Raw genomic sequence first — 17805 nt, 5'->3', positions numbered from 1 at the left:
TTGTGCCTATTCCAATAGCCTGATCTGAGAAACAGGGTGCAAGTGGTTAGAGGAGTCATCCTTCACACATGAAACAACAGCATGTGCTCAAGGTTTCAGCTATATTTTAAAAGGCAAGATATTCAATAAGTCTGCAGTTATACAATTATTAGGATGATGAATCTTCTGTTGTGGCAGCATGGTAACAACACAGTGACTCTGCCAGGCTGAACCAATCAATGCAAATGCCTGCATCTGCTCACAGATAATGACCCCAGACTGCCGGCTGGACACAAACCTTTTCGGAGAAGAATACAGTGTCACAAAAGTAATTACATTACGTACTATATTCACCCACACCAGTCTAGCGGGGTGGTGCCGTATTGCAGATTAACCTGTGTATCCATGTATATTAGATGAGATTAGATGGGTCCCATAATAGTTGGCAAGAGTCTGGGTGGAGGGTGGCTAGGATGTGTACTGTGGCTAATCTTCCCACGCAATGTTTTCAAGGATTTCAGCTACATCCTCATTTTAAAGAGACAGTCCATTTTCCGCGTTTTTTTATTATTATTTATTTATTTATTAGTTTTAACATATCTTTTGTGCAATTAAGGATATTTTATACATTTACATGCATTTATGATGACAATGGCTGGTATAGGGTCATACATGTCTCAAGATAAACTACTAAGTAAAGGATAGGTTTCTCCAGCACAATGGCATTTCCCATAGTTTCCCTATGCCTTTCTGCAAGGAAGGGAAATTCAAAGGAATTAATCACAACATTTTGAGACACCCCTGGCAAGGGCTTTTTCAGTCGCTGCCCCCACTCTCTGGAACGCACTGCCACCCCACATTAAGACAGCCCCCACCCTTTCCGTGTTCAAAACGTCCCTCAAAACCCACCTATTCAGACTTGCTTTCCCCACATTTTAAATCTCCCTCTAGCCTTAGCTGTTGTTTTAATCCAGCCCTTTTTAGCCTTTTAACTTTTGGTTTTCTCTCATAATAAAGTTGTTTGTTTTGTTTTGCTCCCTTTACATTTAGTTTTTGTTCTTAATCTTTCCTCTTTTTAGCCTTTTTATTTATATTTTTTCTTAATAAAGCTGTTATTTTTATTTCTTTTGTAAAGCGTCTTTGGGTACCATGAAAAGCGCTATATAAATTTGATGTATTATTATTATTATTATTATTATTAAGTGGAGAGAACCTAAATACACTCATCGAGCACTGTGGCAGCAGTGCAATGCATACGATCATGTAGATACAGGTGAGGAGCTTCATTTAATGTTCACATCAACCATCAGAATGGGAAAAAATGTGATCTAAGTGACTGACCATGGAATGCTTGTTGGTGGCAGACAGGGTGGTCTGAGTATCTCAGAAACTGCTGATCTCCTGGGATTTTCATACACACTAGTCTTTAGAGTTTGCAAAGAATGGTGCAAAAAAAACAAAAAAATCCAGTGAGCAGCAGTTCTGCAGATGGAAATGCCTTGTTAATGAGAGACGTCAGAGGAGAATGGCCAGCCTGGTCAAAGCTGACAGGAAGGTGACAGTTACGCAAATAACCACACATTACAACAGCGGAATGCAGAAGAGCATCTCTGAACACACAATGCATCATAACTCTAAGTAGATAGGCTACAGCAGTAGAAGTCTAAAAAATAAGTCTAATAAATACCTAATAAAGTGCTCGGAGAATGTATACAGATTTTCATGGATGGATAGTTATATGACACATGACTCCATAGTTACTGTACTACTGTTCGTGAGAGAAGATGTTCTGACAGCAACTGTAATTACTGACTTTAAAATCTCACTTACACTCACATACACACACACACACACACTTACATAGTAAAGCACACACATACCCTGACACATACAAATTCATTTACATATATAATTCACACTTAGAGAAATGCACAGAGTATTGTTCAGGTGAAAAAAAGCATGAAATGACCCAGTTACTAAGAAAGTTACAGAACCCAACGCTGACAGAACATTAACCTCCTATATGAAGAGGGAAAGGCTATATTTCAGCCATTCAGTGCTTCCTGGGAAAGCTTTGTAAAAGTCAGTCTCCTGCTCTTAAAAGTGAGTTACAATCTGGGAACAAAGACTTTAAATACTGGCTCATTTGCAAGGCCATATTTGGGGAAGATAGTGCCACATGACTGGTCAACTGTTATGTATATTTCTCTTCCTGCCACCGTGATAGAAGCTGGTAATAAAAAATAAAAACAAATTCATCATAGTTTCCCCACAAGGATAAATGAGGGGGGCCGAACTGTTCTTCTGTGCTTCTGCGACCTGCCATAATTTGGTTGTCATCCTGAATTTCTCTTATACAATTGTGCTCATTTACAATGAGAAGGCCTGTGGGATACACCTTTCCATTCAGAAATCCTCCATTCAGAATCCACAGAAGTGTTCATTAAATGAAACATGACATGTTCACTGTGGTAATGTCGATTACTGTCTCAGCATGACACCATGAGGTTAAAAATACTTGTCTGAAGAACACAGGGAGCACTTTATTAGGCATTTCAGACATATTTTGTAGACTCGTTGGTCTTCTGCTGCTGAGATTCTCTTCTGCATACCATTGTTGTAATGTGTGGTCATTTTGCGCTACTGTCACCTTCCTGACAGCTTTGACCAGTCTGGCCCTTCTCCGCTGACCTCTCTCATTTACCGGGCATTTTTTCCTACAGGACTGCTGCACACTAGATGTTTTTTGTTTTTCGAACCATTCTCTGCAAACTCTAGAGACTGTTGTGCCGGAAAATCCCAGGAGATCAGCAGGTTATGAGATACTCAACCATCCTGTCTGGCACCAACAATCATTCCACGGTCAAAGTCACTTAGATGACATTTCTTCCCCATTCTGACATTTGGTCTGAAAAACACCTGAACCTCTTGGCAATGTGTGCATGCTTTCATGCATTTCATTTCTGCTACATGATTGGCTGATTAAATATTTGCATTAACAAGCTGGTGTACAAGTCTACCTAATAAAGTGCTTAGTGAGTGTATGTTAAAATGATCACACATAATAATGGTGACTATGATCATTCAGCTTCTCTACATGTTAACAAATATGCATTCAACCATGATTGAAATCGGTCCTCAGGGCATTAGCACACAGAGCGAGCAGGCCTGATCACATGAAGGTATTATGCAAAAGCTGGGATGGCACTAACACAGAACTCTTATGAAGCGGATATAATGTTGCTGCAAAGTTCTAACACAGTTAGCTGCAGTGGAAAATGCTACTTTTTAATAATAATAATAGAGGAACTAAATGGTTTGGTCACTTTAAGAAGCATATCAGGACACCCAAAGCATCTGTGGAAGCTTTACATACACAAACAGAAAACTGTACTCCTTTGAAAACACAGTTAATTCACAGCTCTACTCTTGTTATACTCATACTGTTTTCCACTCAGGGTGCTTGAAAGCTTAAAGTATGCTCAGCAATGCAGATTACATGCAAAGAGTTTATCTAAAAATGTCCCCACTCATTAAACAGCCCCACTCATTAAATGGCACATTAACAAGCCATTCATCAGTGTGTAAATAAAAGCGACATGCAAGGCATTTCCAGATATGATTAGGAATATGCTGATCCCCATGTGTGCACAGCATGGGGTGGTGTCTGCTTGTCATCATGAGCAAAAAAAAACCTTCTTAACATTTGAAAAGTATGAATTAAGGCATTGGTTATGGAAAATAAAGTATTAGGCCTATTCCATTACAGTTTATAGATAAAAGAGCAACTAAGGCACTTGCAGATCTTATCGTGCCTACAACGGGGATTGAACCACCAGCCTTGTGGGTCCCAGTCATGTACCTTAACTTAAACATCACGTTTAGTCAGAATAAACTATTGTTTTGGAACAGACCAATAACATGACAGTCCCTGTCAGTTCATTCAAACTCCATTTAAACTGTTTTTATGGAAAGGTTTGCTGTTACTTAAAAGAAGATGATGTTCCTTTATATTTTCAAGGAGGGAAATGGTGGATCGGAGAACTACAAACAAAATATATACAGTATATGTCAACCCTTATTCCTTTAGAGTTTTAGTGAAGCAGTCACTTCCCTTCCCAAAGCAGCCTAGAAACCAATCATGTTGATATATAGTGGATATTAATGTCCCTCAAGGCAGTACAGTTGCTGTAAAAGGTCAGCACATCTAGACTGTGCATTCACACACATTTCATATCTGGATAAAAAACATCAGTTTGTACTGCCTACATGGCTGTTATTCACAGAAGGGGAGAGAAGCCTGCCGTTAATGCCCAACCAGCCTATAAGCAGCTGCCCTTTCTGCCTTTCTACAGCACAACCAATCACATTTCTCGTTATTGCCAGAGAGCTGTCACATTGGTCAAGTTGTTGAAGGAGTGATTTCCTGCCTTACTACAGTGCACTGAAATATACATCTTTCAGGCATCCCTCAAGACAAAACAGAAATGGTCTGAATCGCTAGGAAACTACTAAACAGGACTGAGCATACCTCTTCTGTCTCAGGAAGGTTAAAAAATAGTACATAGTAGAAATAATTAGGACACAGTGCACTTAACAGAGATGTTGCAACAAAACTGCTGGAATGAATTAGCGGCTAATGTGCTAAGTAAAAATAGAAGAGTCAACAAGGGAGGACTCCATCTCCTGATGTTTTACCGCCCAACTATTTCAGCTCCTGCCAGCTTTCATCTCCAACAGGCTTTGGGAGGGGCCCGGCTACAACCTTGAAATACTTGCGGATTTCTGTGCCCTCTCACCATCACTCTCTAATTCAGTGATCTCCACCTCTGTATCCATCACCCCAAAAGCAATTACAGGCTTGTGAAATGGTGGTAGAAAATGCAAAAGGAGAAGCCCGTTAAAATTACCTCAGGACTTTGAGTTTCCCATAGACGTACATTCCTCCCTGACCGCATCCCACTGATTAGGGCGTTTTGGTTTTATGAGATGGAAAGGCCACAGTGTCGGTATGTGGGTCTGATAAAATGCTAAAATACACCCACTGCCAATGCCACAACATCACAGTGCCACCCCTCTATGAATTAAAACAACAAATATAAAGCAAGCTACAAAGCGAGCAGCGGATAAAAGTGAAGAGCTTTCCATTGCCCTGCACTTGCAGCTGCTAGCAACCCCTTCAGCTGACAGGATATGAGGGCCTCGTTAGCACGCCTCTTCACACGGTATATAGGGATATTTCCTCTTATTGCAAGCCTCGGCTCATTAGGGCATAAACAGGCCCAGAAGAGATTTCCTACTCAACAAACAGAAGGAACATTGACAAGCTTTCTGTCAGTAAAGAATTACGTGCTTATCCTGAAATGTTCCCTCAGTCACAGTATTAACACCCCATGGTTACAGACCATGATGTTTACCATCACTGCTCTAATATTGGCAGCAATGGTTTCCTGCTCTGCTAATTTCTGCAACATGCTGCCGGAGACGTGATTAGAATCAGAATTCACCTACATTTAAGCGCTCTGTGTGCTCTAGAGATTTACGGCCCTCCTTACCAAGGCCATGGTCTTCTGTACCTGAGCCATAAAACACAGGTCACAAGCTCTCTAACACAGTGGCCCTGACATTAAGCAAGAGATATAGCTCTTTTTGCAACACAGGCTTTTGTAAATCTTAAGTAAAAATAACAGCTGACTATTACAGGGATGAGGCAAGGCCTCTTCTGACGGTTACATCATTACCTCAGCATTAAAATCTTCAGAGACTATATCTCCTTGGGCACCTGTCTGTGCTTGTGATAAGAGAGTACCTGACCTTAGCTTCTAGAAACTTGCCTAATTTTTACCACATCTATGTTACAGTTAACACATACATACAACTTAGAAATGTGTATCAGGCAGCAGAGGCAAAGAGCCTGTCCAGGATGTGTTTGCAGCAGCCTTTGGGATGAATATCAGGGTTCTCAGGGGTATACCACATGGAAATCTCCCACTGAGGTGTGAGGAGGGATCTTTGTGTACAATGGTGAGGTAAATAATCCCTTTTTCTCAGCTCTCTTGGTTTGTTCATTCGATACTATACCATTTCCGGCAGTGTGGCATAGTCATTATACGAATGGACTAGGGCAATGCCAATTCATAAGACAGGTGCCTCAGAGTAATGTATCCAGCAAAGACACATGTTCTTAATAGTGGGATGTGCTATATGGTTCAAACTGAATTCCGACAATTGTGAGCAGAAGTCTCACATAACTGGCCATAGAGTCACCTGGGGAAAGAGAATTTCAGAAGTGTTTTGGAGTAAACATGCATTACGTAACCGGAATGGAAGATGTTGAAGCATTGGGAGGGGTTCCAGACTGGCTATAGAGTAATCTAGGGGAGGAGGGGTACACTGGGTTTGAAATACATTTGGTACTTTTATTCAACTTTGCATTGGGTGCCATTAATTGGAACTCATATCTGCCCTGTTCCTCCCCTGGTACATACCCATGCCTTGTCACATCCTGGAGCTCCAATTGCATCACCCTGCCCCTCTAAAATGGCTCACTATACTTTCTCTCATTTTTACGTGCCATTTAGCAGACGCTCTTATCCAGAGCGACGTACAACAAAGTGCAAATCAAACACAAACATTTGAACTTTCTACTTTTCCAGCTAGTTTATCGTTAACTGTAATCAGTTCAACCAATTTGAATAGCAGTAATAGATTTCTGATTACATTTCTGTTTTATCCATCCTACCTTTAAACTTGCTGGCCAGCGGAGGATGGGCTCCAGAGATTTATTCTCACCACTCTTTGCTGATTTTTCTCCCCACTGGGGAGTTTGTTTATCTCCCGTACTTGCAATTTTGGGACTGTTTTATGGTGTTTGCCCCTTCCCCTTTTGCTATTCTGCTACTCTTCTGTAAATTATCTTTGTGACGTGTCTCTGTAAAAAGCGCTATACAAAACAAATTGACATTGATAATGCCTGACATGCATTATAGTATAGTATACTGGTTAGATAGATACCAGGGCTTTTAACTGTGTGGTTATAGGCTCAATTCCCAGCTGGGGCAGTACCACTGAATCTTTGGGCAAGGCACATAATCATAATTACTTCAGTAAATATCCAGCTGCAGATTAATTCTGTGTGAAAGAACCCAAGCTGAATATGCTGATCTGGATGATGACTAAAATGTAATGTACTTATTAAATGGCAAACCAATACCAGACAATCCGTAACAAGTTTGTAATTCATGATGTCAACTGGATCAATAGCATTGGTTAAAACAGCATGGCACAGCCAGAATCTATGTTGATGTGGCAAGTCAGGCATGTCTTCCACACCAACTCATGCTTTATTGTAGGGACAAATTGGTCAACTTTGTGAATGAAGTCTAAAGAAGAAAGCAGCCAAGTCTGATTAAACTGTCTCTCAAGCATCCCTAATTAAAATCTCAGGTAAAATATCCACTGTCGGTGAGTGTGAATAGGCTGCTCTGCCCAGTACTTTGTGTCTGAATAGCCACAAAGATTTTTGGACTGGCTTGACATTAGGCTGAAACTCTCGTCAAGGTCTCACTGCGTTGAGTATGCTTTTAGATGAGGGAAAACACAGCTTGACATGCTGTCTGAGGTACTGAAGCTGGTAATCAACAACAGCTGAAGGTCTGAAGCAGCTGCTGCAAGTCATTAAGAAACTAACAGTCATGCTGTGTCCCAGAAAAAAGCCAGGATCTAGGGGTCTGCACCCAAAACGTAGGCCATAATGACCTTGGTCTGAGACCAAGTGCTTTTGAGTACAAGACCATTGATAAAACCAACACACCAGAACTCCTTATGCATAAAGTACAGTGCAATAATGGGATCATGACAACCCAAAAAAACAACTTCCATGAAAGAGACCGAATTGGTCAAGGTGAATAACCCAAAATTCTGAGCTAATCCACTGTTTTAAATTGTTTTCCGCAGATATGGTCATGTTTTCTTCAGATACGGTCATGTCTACTGTATATGCATTTACTGAATTTATACTTCAATTATAACAGCATGAACACCATTAACAGTGCGACTTCTACTTCTGTAATGTCACTGATGAGACGGCAAGTAAATGTACAAAATCTTCTAAAATGACCATCGCCATACAACAGACTGCAAAAATAACATGTAAATGCTAGACCGGTAACCAACACACAATGAAGCAACATAATTCAGCCAGTATTATCAAAATAAGCAACTGTAACTGTCCTTATTCCGATTTCGCTGATTCTAACATTCTATTCCTCAAAGAAGCTCAATCAATGGATTCTCTATTTTCCAGCGTGGTGTAAGGTCTCCAAATGAAATCATATCTGGGCATGAGTCACCCGTCTGACAAGAGAACATGACCTGCACAGATCTTCCTGTTAGCCGCTGTACAGTGAGGACCCAATGAAATCTCTCATCACAGCCTTTTCTGAATGCCTTTGACTAACTATGAGAGAACAAAATGGCTTGTATTTCTGAGAATCGTGTCTTTGCATTGTCCTAAGATTCCATGCAAATTTAAGAAGCTATGAATGTGCCAAAGACACAAAGACATCGCTCCTTTGAATCTACAGCTGATACTGAAATCAGATACTACCAGCAGATCACACCTTTGTGTTCAAAGAACTGAACAACAGTCAGTGTGATTTGAAAAAAATATAAACCATGAAACGAGAACTGATAATATTTCAATCCATTGGCCATGTGAAGAAGCAAAACAAGGTGTCGTTTCTGTGACAGCTCTGTAAAGCTGGACGAGTTGAGCCTGGACTGAGATAAGACACGTAAATTCAGTCAAGCACAGGCAGTGGGCCAAGACTGACTGCCTGCACCCTTGAGATGACACTTGGAAGGGGCCCCAGAGCAAATGGACTCATCAGTTCTTCCAAGCAAAAGCACACACTGAAGCACAAACCTACACCTATTTCACAATCCTCGCAGATCCTAAAGCTTCCCTTCTGGTGGGACTACTGTTGTTCCCCCATTTTGCCTCAGCCCAGCAATATGGCAGCTGCTTTTGAGGCAACCAGAACCATGCCTTTGATCCCCTATCAAAGGGAAAGGACTGAAACTTTCACAGACACAGGGAAAGAGATGTACACATCCAGATGAAAAAAGGCTCATCCATAAGCAAGTTGACACTGCACCTATATCAATGCCACTCCAACTGCATATGTATTTTCACATTATTCTCATGTATATCTAAAATAACAAAAGGTCATACTGTATAATTGACAACACGCATATTCTTAAACATTGATAAACCAATACTGACATAGCAAGTGGCCAACAGAGGACTGTATGTGATTTCTTATTACACAAATACTGTATGTCCAAATATATTTTAGGACCTTGATGCAATTTTCATGTGCCAAAATAAAATGCTGACCTTTGTAGGTGTGAGAACAGCCCACAGACTCAATTCAAGTAATGGCTCTGTGATATAAAATAACATTTTATATGGCTGGTTTGCACAAACAACTACCATTTATGAGATTACTGCTAATTTGCGGTGTAGCAATTTTGCAAAATGTGTTCATTCATGCCACAGTAGAGTTAAATGCATTTCAGCTTAGAGCAATTTCATCACTGCAGCAAAAAAAATGATCTGTGCTGTTAGTCATTCACCCTTCACTTATTTTAGAGACATAATACACTGTGTGTGTGTGTGTGTGTGTGTGTGTGTGTGTGTGTGTGTGTGTGAGTGTGCGCGCATCTATAGGCAAAAAGAAGATATGTTCAGGGGTCACAAAATATTTGAATACTGTCATTCATTATATACACCTTTTAATTATGGCAATAATATTCCTGCAAGCCCACCAGTAGACTGGATTTATGATGTACACTTCGACTGTGCATGATAATGCCAACCTTCTAGTAGAGCAGCCTTAAAGATTGGAGTAAACTGTGGGCACTGTAAATAGGCAGAATAGAAGATGAATTAGTAATGAAAGGGATGAATAAAACATGAGCAGAGTGAATCCAATGACCTGAGGAGGCCCGTGCTCCCACAAACAGGAAGTAGTGGAGGCGAGGTGATGTCCATAGCAGCAACACCACCGGCTCTACCTTAACAGGCTGTTCGGGGGATCAGTGATTGACATGCGCAGGTACTGGATACCATGGGTTTAAATTTCAGTCAGAGCAACCAGACAAAGGAGATAACAGGAAGACTAAATTGAGTATGACAGCAGGGCCCTGGGCAAAACCAGGCCTGGCATCCACAGTGGCAATTAGGGCACAAATGAAAAATCAACACCCTGGGACAAGGCTCCAGATGCCCCACAGGCCTCCACCAGATTAAAAACCCTTCAGTTGACGGGCCTGAAGCCCAGAGCCGCAGGAACGAGAGTTCAGCCCAGCTTAGCGTTCGGGGGGCTGTCAGGCTCCAATATTTTCTGAGGTCACATCCTCACTCTCCCCATGTCTGGGTTCCCTGGGCCCACAGTGCCTGCTTATCCCCACCCTGCCTTTCTGTTGATGGCACGTACAGTACAAACAAAGCCATCCAAATATTATTTTGGCCGTGAATATGCATGCGTATGCTTGCAATTCAATTGGGTGTGAAAATACAATCAAACGAAGAACCAAAACCGAGTCACCTCAGTCATTGTGCTCCGTTTCTGGAAATAAGACGCATTTCATAACCGCTTCAAAGGAAGAGTGTCATCTCCCAAATTAAATATGTAACAGCACTCATTGAATTATTTGTCATTTCAAGCAGATCATTACTTAAGGCTCATTCTCAGGAATCTGGAAAGTGTGGCAACTCTTGTGGTGTCCACAGAAATGCCTGATGGAAAGTGACATGGTGCGAATGTGATGGTGGCAGTAGGGTTGTCCCACTGTCCTGGCCACAAAAGACAAGGAAGAAAAGAGCCAGCCTGGTGAAAATGCATGCCAATTAATTCAGACATTCACTTTCAGAAACACAAAGACTGTCCCAGCTTCCTTTGTTCCCAGAAAGTTCATCTTCGTTCTCCGTCAAATCATTGTTGCATCACAACAAACCACTTAATTCTTCAAAAGAACCAAAGTTTCCTCTTTAGCTGCCTCGTTCTGAGAGAGGAAGCATGCAATTACCATAAATTCAATGTGTTTTGAACAACACTGACACTACCGGAAGAACTGGCCAACTCCACCTTGCTAACCTCTGGGATTCTTCACCTCCAGCAAAGGGCACATAATACATCATAATGGTTTTGTTCACATAAATAAACATTGTTTATTACCAGAATAAGACTGTGTAAGTAAATACATAAAACTGGAAAACACCACCATGATTAATCTTACAGAAAGCCCTACTGTATGCAGCAAGGGTTGTTTAGGGACATGTGGGACACAATATTAGAGTCCTTACAGAAGCTTGTAAAACTACCATTCAATATCAAATACGATCTACCCCATCCACTCAATTAATAATGTAACCTCCATGAACCTACTGTAAAATATTTAGCAGGTTGCAGCAGTGCAGATTCTAGGATTGCACCAAAACAACCCAACTTGCTGAAAACAGAGGTAGTCCAAGATGAAATCAGGCAACCATATCAACTGCCAAGAGACAGCCTAGTTGAGGTCAGTGCCCTTAATTCACCTCCTATGACTGCAGTGCGCCGCCTAACTGTGTGCCATAATGAGGCCAGTTAAGGGAGTCTTTGAAAGAATAGTAAAAACTGACTGGCTTCCTCATCTTACTGTCCTCTGATGAGAACAGAGGTCTGGTCCACGAAAGCCATTCAGTAGCCATGTAAACCGCGGTGGGCTTTAGAGCATTGAGCAACAAGATTAGTGTCCAATTTTACACCTAGCTGTAATCCACACATCAGAGCTGAAAGGCATGTTTTTGATCTTAATAGAACTTCACACCTACGCTAGTCTCTAGATATGTGGATACAGGAAAGCTACAGTACAGCTATTTAAAACCTTGGCATAACATACACACAGAGTACAGTATAACATGCCTCGCTGCACGTGCGTCAGGTCTGCAGAGTCACAGAGTACTTAAGCAGCACTTAATACACCACAACAATATTTACACCTTTCTTGACAGGACATTAAATGGCCATGATTTTGTTAGCTAGTCTATCAGTGAGTTTGAAGTGCTGAGAGCAGAAAGTGTTCCCTGGTTTCTAGTACATCATCGGCACATCTGTTTCACTTGAATTCAAATAAATTACACCTGAATTAAAATGTTAAATGACTTGGATAGCAACTTGGAAAATGTCATGTTGCAGGAATTTATAACGGCAAATTATTTTAGTTCCTCTTCTGATGTTATGAGTTTACAGAACAAAATAACAAATTATTTATAGGGTACACTGTTAACTTGCAATAAGAGAATCAGGAATAATGACACATGACAAATTTTTTTTTAAGACAACACACAGGTGTATGTTAACCACATTATCCATTAAACTACAATTCAGTAGCATATCTACAGCAGTTAGTAAGTGTGGAAAGATACCTATAAGAAAAAAATACCTATATAAGATATAGATAATGAGAATTACTCAGTAACGCATGAAGTGACAAACCTCATCCATCTAACCATCAAGGGAAATCACACAGTCATTTGTTAATATGAAGAGCACACGGAAAGATGCACAATTAGAAGTTGCTTGAGAGATGTATCATTGCAGCGGCGTTTAAACTGAATCATTCTCAAGCCATCTTAGGTCACGATTGCAAAGGACCCATTATCCATTTCACCCCAAATGGCACGTCGGATATATTTGCAAACGTATACATGAACACAAATAAAGCACTAGAAAATGGCTTCAAGGATGCAACCATGACACGACCACAGACCGCATTGTATTCGCCCAGTAAGAACAGAATTCACACAATTAAACCAGATGGAGCATAAGCCTTAGAGCACGATAAATCCGCTTAATCCTTTACGACAGGAAGAAGTAACAGTTAGCGGCGCCACTGTATTTCGTGTAGAGGACATTTAACGGCACTCCTAGTTCCAGGGAATGACACGCAAGTCGCAGGAATGCACGCGCTGCAAATAGCTGGACAGCGAACGAGAGGAAGAGCAGCAACGCCAGCCGGCGAACGAGGAGGGATGTGAGGAGAAAAAACAACGCTTACCTTCCATCATGATTGCAGATTTGCATTCCTCAATCTCCAACGAGCCTGAAACGATAGCGAGGAAACAAAACCCTGGTTAGCAGCTGGAGGCGCGGTGGACGGTATTGCCTGGCTGAGCAGAGACCCCCTCCCCCCCCACCTCCCAGGGTCCAAATACCGGGAGCCCCTGCTGTGATTCCCTGGCCTGAGCTGCAAGGCCCCTGCGCTTTAGGCCATGGGTGCTGCTGCAGCCCCAACCTACACCATCAGAGAGGGATGCTGAGAGCGAAAAGGGCAAATTAAACAGAGAACGGGGAGGCAGAATGAGAGAGAGAGAGAGAGAGAGAGAGAGAGGAGGGGAGGGGAGAGAGTGTGTGTGAGAGAGAGAGGGAGGGAGGCCTGCTGATGTCACATCCTTGTCAAGCCAATCCCCTTAGCTCTATGCTGCGTCACATGGCTGCTAGCCTGCATCTCCTGACACCATATCCCATGAGAATACCAGAGCACACACGTTAACAGGCACAAACACATGCTTACACACACACACACACACACACACATACACACATATATATACATACATACATATATATGTATATATATATAAATTATATAAATACACATTCTTATTAGATATTATTCACACACACACAGGCACACATACCACTTTGTGCTCTGTGCACACCTTTTACTAGGCAGATTCTGTTGGAAAGGACTGAATGAGATTCATTATTTTCTCACTGCTTTAATAATTGCACTGCTTTAATAATTGCAGAGCCACAACGGAACACACACACATCCTTTTCCGAAAGCGAGAGATGTTCTTTCACCATTCAGGCGGTGTTACCGCTCCTGTCTCTAATCACTGTTTTTATGAGAAATCACTCCCTCCCCGTCCTCCCCTTTCTCAGCTCAAACGCAGGGAAGATGCAGCTGAGTGGCTGAGCGGATGACTGCTACGGTGACTACTGCCTTTTTGGTTTTTTCTTTTGCCTGTTTTTGCTCTGCCTGCGCGCCTGCTCCTGACTCTTCCACTGCCACTCGGGATAAAAATCAATCACACTGACGTCATGCCGATTATCAGCACAACCTGCCTGACAAAGGGAGGAGCACCTACAGCTGTTCCCAGCCTGCCAGGGAGGAGAGAGGGGCAGGGAGGGAGGGAGAGAGAGAGAGAGGGAGAGTGTGAGGGACAGAGAAAAAGGGGGAGAGAGAGGGAGAGTGTGAGGGATAGAGAAAGAGGGAGAGAGAGAGCCACAGAGTAAAAAAAGCACAGAAGAAAGGGACAGAAAGAGAGCGCCTTACAGTTTATTTATGCTTGAGGAGGTGGCTTGGAGCCAGGGGGTTGGGGATGCCCACTAATGGAGCTCGGACAAAGAGAGGTGTTTTTGTCCGTGGCGAGGAGCAGTTCCAGTGGAAGACTTTGCTCAGATCAACGCACGGGAAATTCTAGGGCACACTGGGACACAACGGCCAAGCAGACACAGAAAAATATCACAATATTGGGAAAATCACCTAAAAATGTACAAAGGCCAGATAATAAAATTACTGCATGATCTCAGTGGCCGTTTTAATTACTGTAGTCAGGTATCACAACATTTATTCGGACATTACAAATAAAATTCACTTTTTAAAAAAATCACTCGTAAATCGCTTTGGATTAAAAGCTTCTGCCAAATAACTAAAATGTAAACTTTTTAGGCCTTGCTTAAAAGCTTGATTCTGGTCTTATGAGTGCTCCATTTTCCCGTCAAATAAAAGAAATAGGGCAGTTTTTGTTTTTGTACAGGGGACTTCCCCAAGTCGTGTCCCAGATCAGTAGAGATAGCAATCATTACGTGGGAGATTCTCCACTATCTTGTCTCAGACCACTCTCAATTCTGCATAGCAGGGGTGTCACAGGAGCGGTAATGATACTGCGTGTCTCCCTGTTTGGGCGCGCCTCGGTCACACGGCTTAACCTGAACCCAGCCTGCAGTGCCCCGCTGGGTGGAATATTCTCTCCAGTCATGCTCAGGACCCATGTGAGAGCAGAGTCCCCGCCCCACCCCCACCCCCAACCTCACCCCCCTCCCCCTCTCCTCCAGCCAGACCCAGCCCACCGCCAGGCAAGGTGCCTTCTGGTACACAGTGGAGGGGCAGATTTACAGAACTGAATGGAGGGGATTTGCTATATAAAGCCTAATTCCCTAAGCCTCATCTTGGTGCTGGAAATGCGGTAGTAAAGCCAGCATTTTTTTTTTTTTTTGCTAAAAGCTACACAGTTACAGTCTCGGAAAATGGTAAACACAGGTCCTGGATCAGCTGTGTTTTTACATCCAATGTTTACTTAAATCTGGTAGCCACCAACCCATGTACTCCTTATTCTATAGCTCCAAATACCAGATGTAAGAGGCGTGAGGAAGGAGAAATTACACACTAAGCCCCTCAGAAATGAAAGGAAACATTTTCTGTCAAATCCAAGTGTGCACTGTTCACACATAAACGCTGTCAGCAGCCTCTTTAGCATATCCGTGGGCTAATGCTCATTTAAGAACACTGCCAGGGAACTGCCATGCTCACATTTCACACCGTGACACAGCCAGGCGGAGTGGGGTGGGCTGGGCTCTCACTAATCTCAGCTGAGCCTGTGTGCATGCTGCTGACCTGAGACAGAGGGCACCGAAACGAACCGCCCGTCAGCCGCGCCGCTCATTAGCCCTTCATGCTATCCCTGCGACGGCCAGGTGTACGTGTGCAATGAGCAGCAGTTTAAAGCCAATGCAGACTCACTGAACCAACACAGTTACATCACGTGCGGTGAAAACCTCGTCCTTTACCGGGCCTCAAGGGAACCACACCAAGTACTAAGCTGAAATTCTAAAAAAAGACCCAATTCACAAGGGAACCCCAAGACCTGAGTTTAAATCAAATATTAATCTGCTAACTCTTCCCGTGTATCTCCGTACATGTAATGCTTCTTCATAAAGCCTCTTAACATGCTCGGTGCTACATGCTACACACACTTAGGACCTGCAGCATTACTCAAATCCCGCATGCTGACACCATGGTACATATACCCGGATGATGCGATGTGCTCAGATCTGCACTCAGTGTACCGTTGCGGTACGAAAGGAAAAATCCCCAGAGTCACTTCACAGGGATCCCAGTGAGAATTGGGAGCTAGGGAAGAGAACCAGCGGGAACGCATCTGGACAGCGCGACCACACCGACCTGCTTACACTCTCACTGCCACCCTGCAGGGGGCAGGCGGGCAGTGCCTGGGAGAGATATGAGGTCACCTGAGGGACATAAATAACAGGCGTTTCACTGTAAGGTCAGTCAGCCCCCCAAGCTAGTCGTGTGCAGACGCCGGCCTGTTCACAGGAAGTGAATTCACACGATCGAAGGCCATCTGACACTCACTTGTACAGATGGCATTTACACCCAAGAAATCGCACTCTAATTTTTCAAACAATGCCATTTTAATGCTAATACATTTCAAGAGTTTTATCCCCTACTTTCAGCATGTGTGACAACAGTGCTGGTATATTCACATTTGCATTCATAGCATCGATTTTCTAGATGCTCTTAACCGGAGAAATCTGCAATCCTGTATCTGCAATACAGGAAAACATAAGCCCGTTCACCTGATTTATGTGATAAATCGTACCAGACCTTTACGAGCAGCATTCCCAGACCAGCGAGTATGAAAGCAACATCACTACAGAACCAGTTCATGTTAACTATGAACTATGAACCACAAAGGAAGTAGATTCTAGATAAGACTACAGCCATAACAACCCCTAAGACACCATAAAATCCATAAATAGTGCAGCCACATCAATAATACAATATGCAATATACGGAATACAACAACCTAAAATTAGCACAAAAGGAGTTCTAGGGGTGGGGATAGAAATAAAACCAAAATGCAGTCCAAAGAGGTGGGTCTTCAGTCTATGGAAGACAGTCAATAATTATAATGTCGTGGCCACTTTGGGAAATGTGTTAGTCAGTACAGACAAGCACCATGACTGGGTGAAGAAACCACACAGGGAGGGTGGAGCCAGTTGTCTTGAGGTTGAGGAATGACATCAAACCCAACATGTCTCTGCAGACTCACACTCAGTTCTTCAGATCAAATGGACAGAGGTTTCAGCTACACTGCACACTTACCAAGCACAACCGTGCAATTAGGGCCAGCTCTTTCACAACTAACCCCGGCTCATCCCTGTGTACATATCTCACCAGATAAAGGATAAGCACAATGACCATCCTCGCTGTAAGCTGTTTTCCTGTTTCAGACATTAGCTTAAGAGCACATGACGGATGACTAGGCAAGCTATGCAGAACTATGCTCATATTTCACTGATGTATTTAATATTTAACATGCAAAAGGAGGACTCCTGAGAAATTAAAGATGCACATTTTTTTTTTTAAACAACCTCAAATCCCCCAAGAAACGCTAGTGAATGGCAAATATTTTTTCCCTCCAATCTTTTCAAAGAAAAGGCATGCAGGAAAAACAGAATGTTCTCTACAGACACCGTGAGCCCTATGACAGACACACATCTGTTGCACGTTATAAAGATGATGGAGGGAGAACGCATCAGACAGCAGCAGTTTTTCCTATCAAATCAAGGCCGCGTAGATCCTATAAAAATTCACCGTTTTTCAAAAGATATGGACAAATGTTTTAGGTTCAGTGAACAACATGAACATGTTTGACTATTTCTAGATCGGTGAGTAACCAAACAA

General features: G+C 42.5%; 1 protein-coding gene across 1 annotated transcript in view; it reads right to left on the bottom strand.

Annotated features, from left to right (window-relative positions):
* The window catches only part of sgip1a (SH3GL interacting endocytic adaptor 1a), a 62529-nt gene that overhangs the window by 31059 nt on the left and 13665 nt on the right, over positions 1 to 17805 (bottom strand). Inside the window, exon 3 of the mRNA XM_061239479.1 lies at positions 13087 to 13131. Within this exon, the coding sequence (XP_061095463.1) occupies positions 13087 to 13131 (45 nt within the window). The remainder of the gene's footprint in view (positions 1 to 13086; positions 13132 to 17805) is intronic.

This window comes from Conger conger, chromosome 4 (assembly GCF_963514075.1).
Source record: "Conger conger chromosome 4, fConCon1.1, whole genome shotgun sequence".
NCBI lineage: Eukaryota > Metazoa > Chordata > Actinopteri > Anguilliformes > Congridae > Conger > Conger conger.
This window is presented reverse-complemented; position numbering and strand designations above follow the sequence as displayed.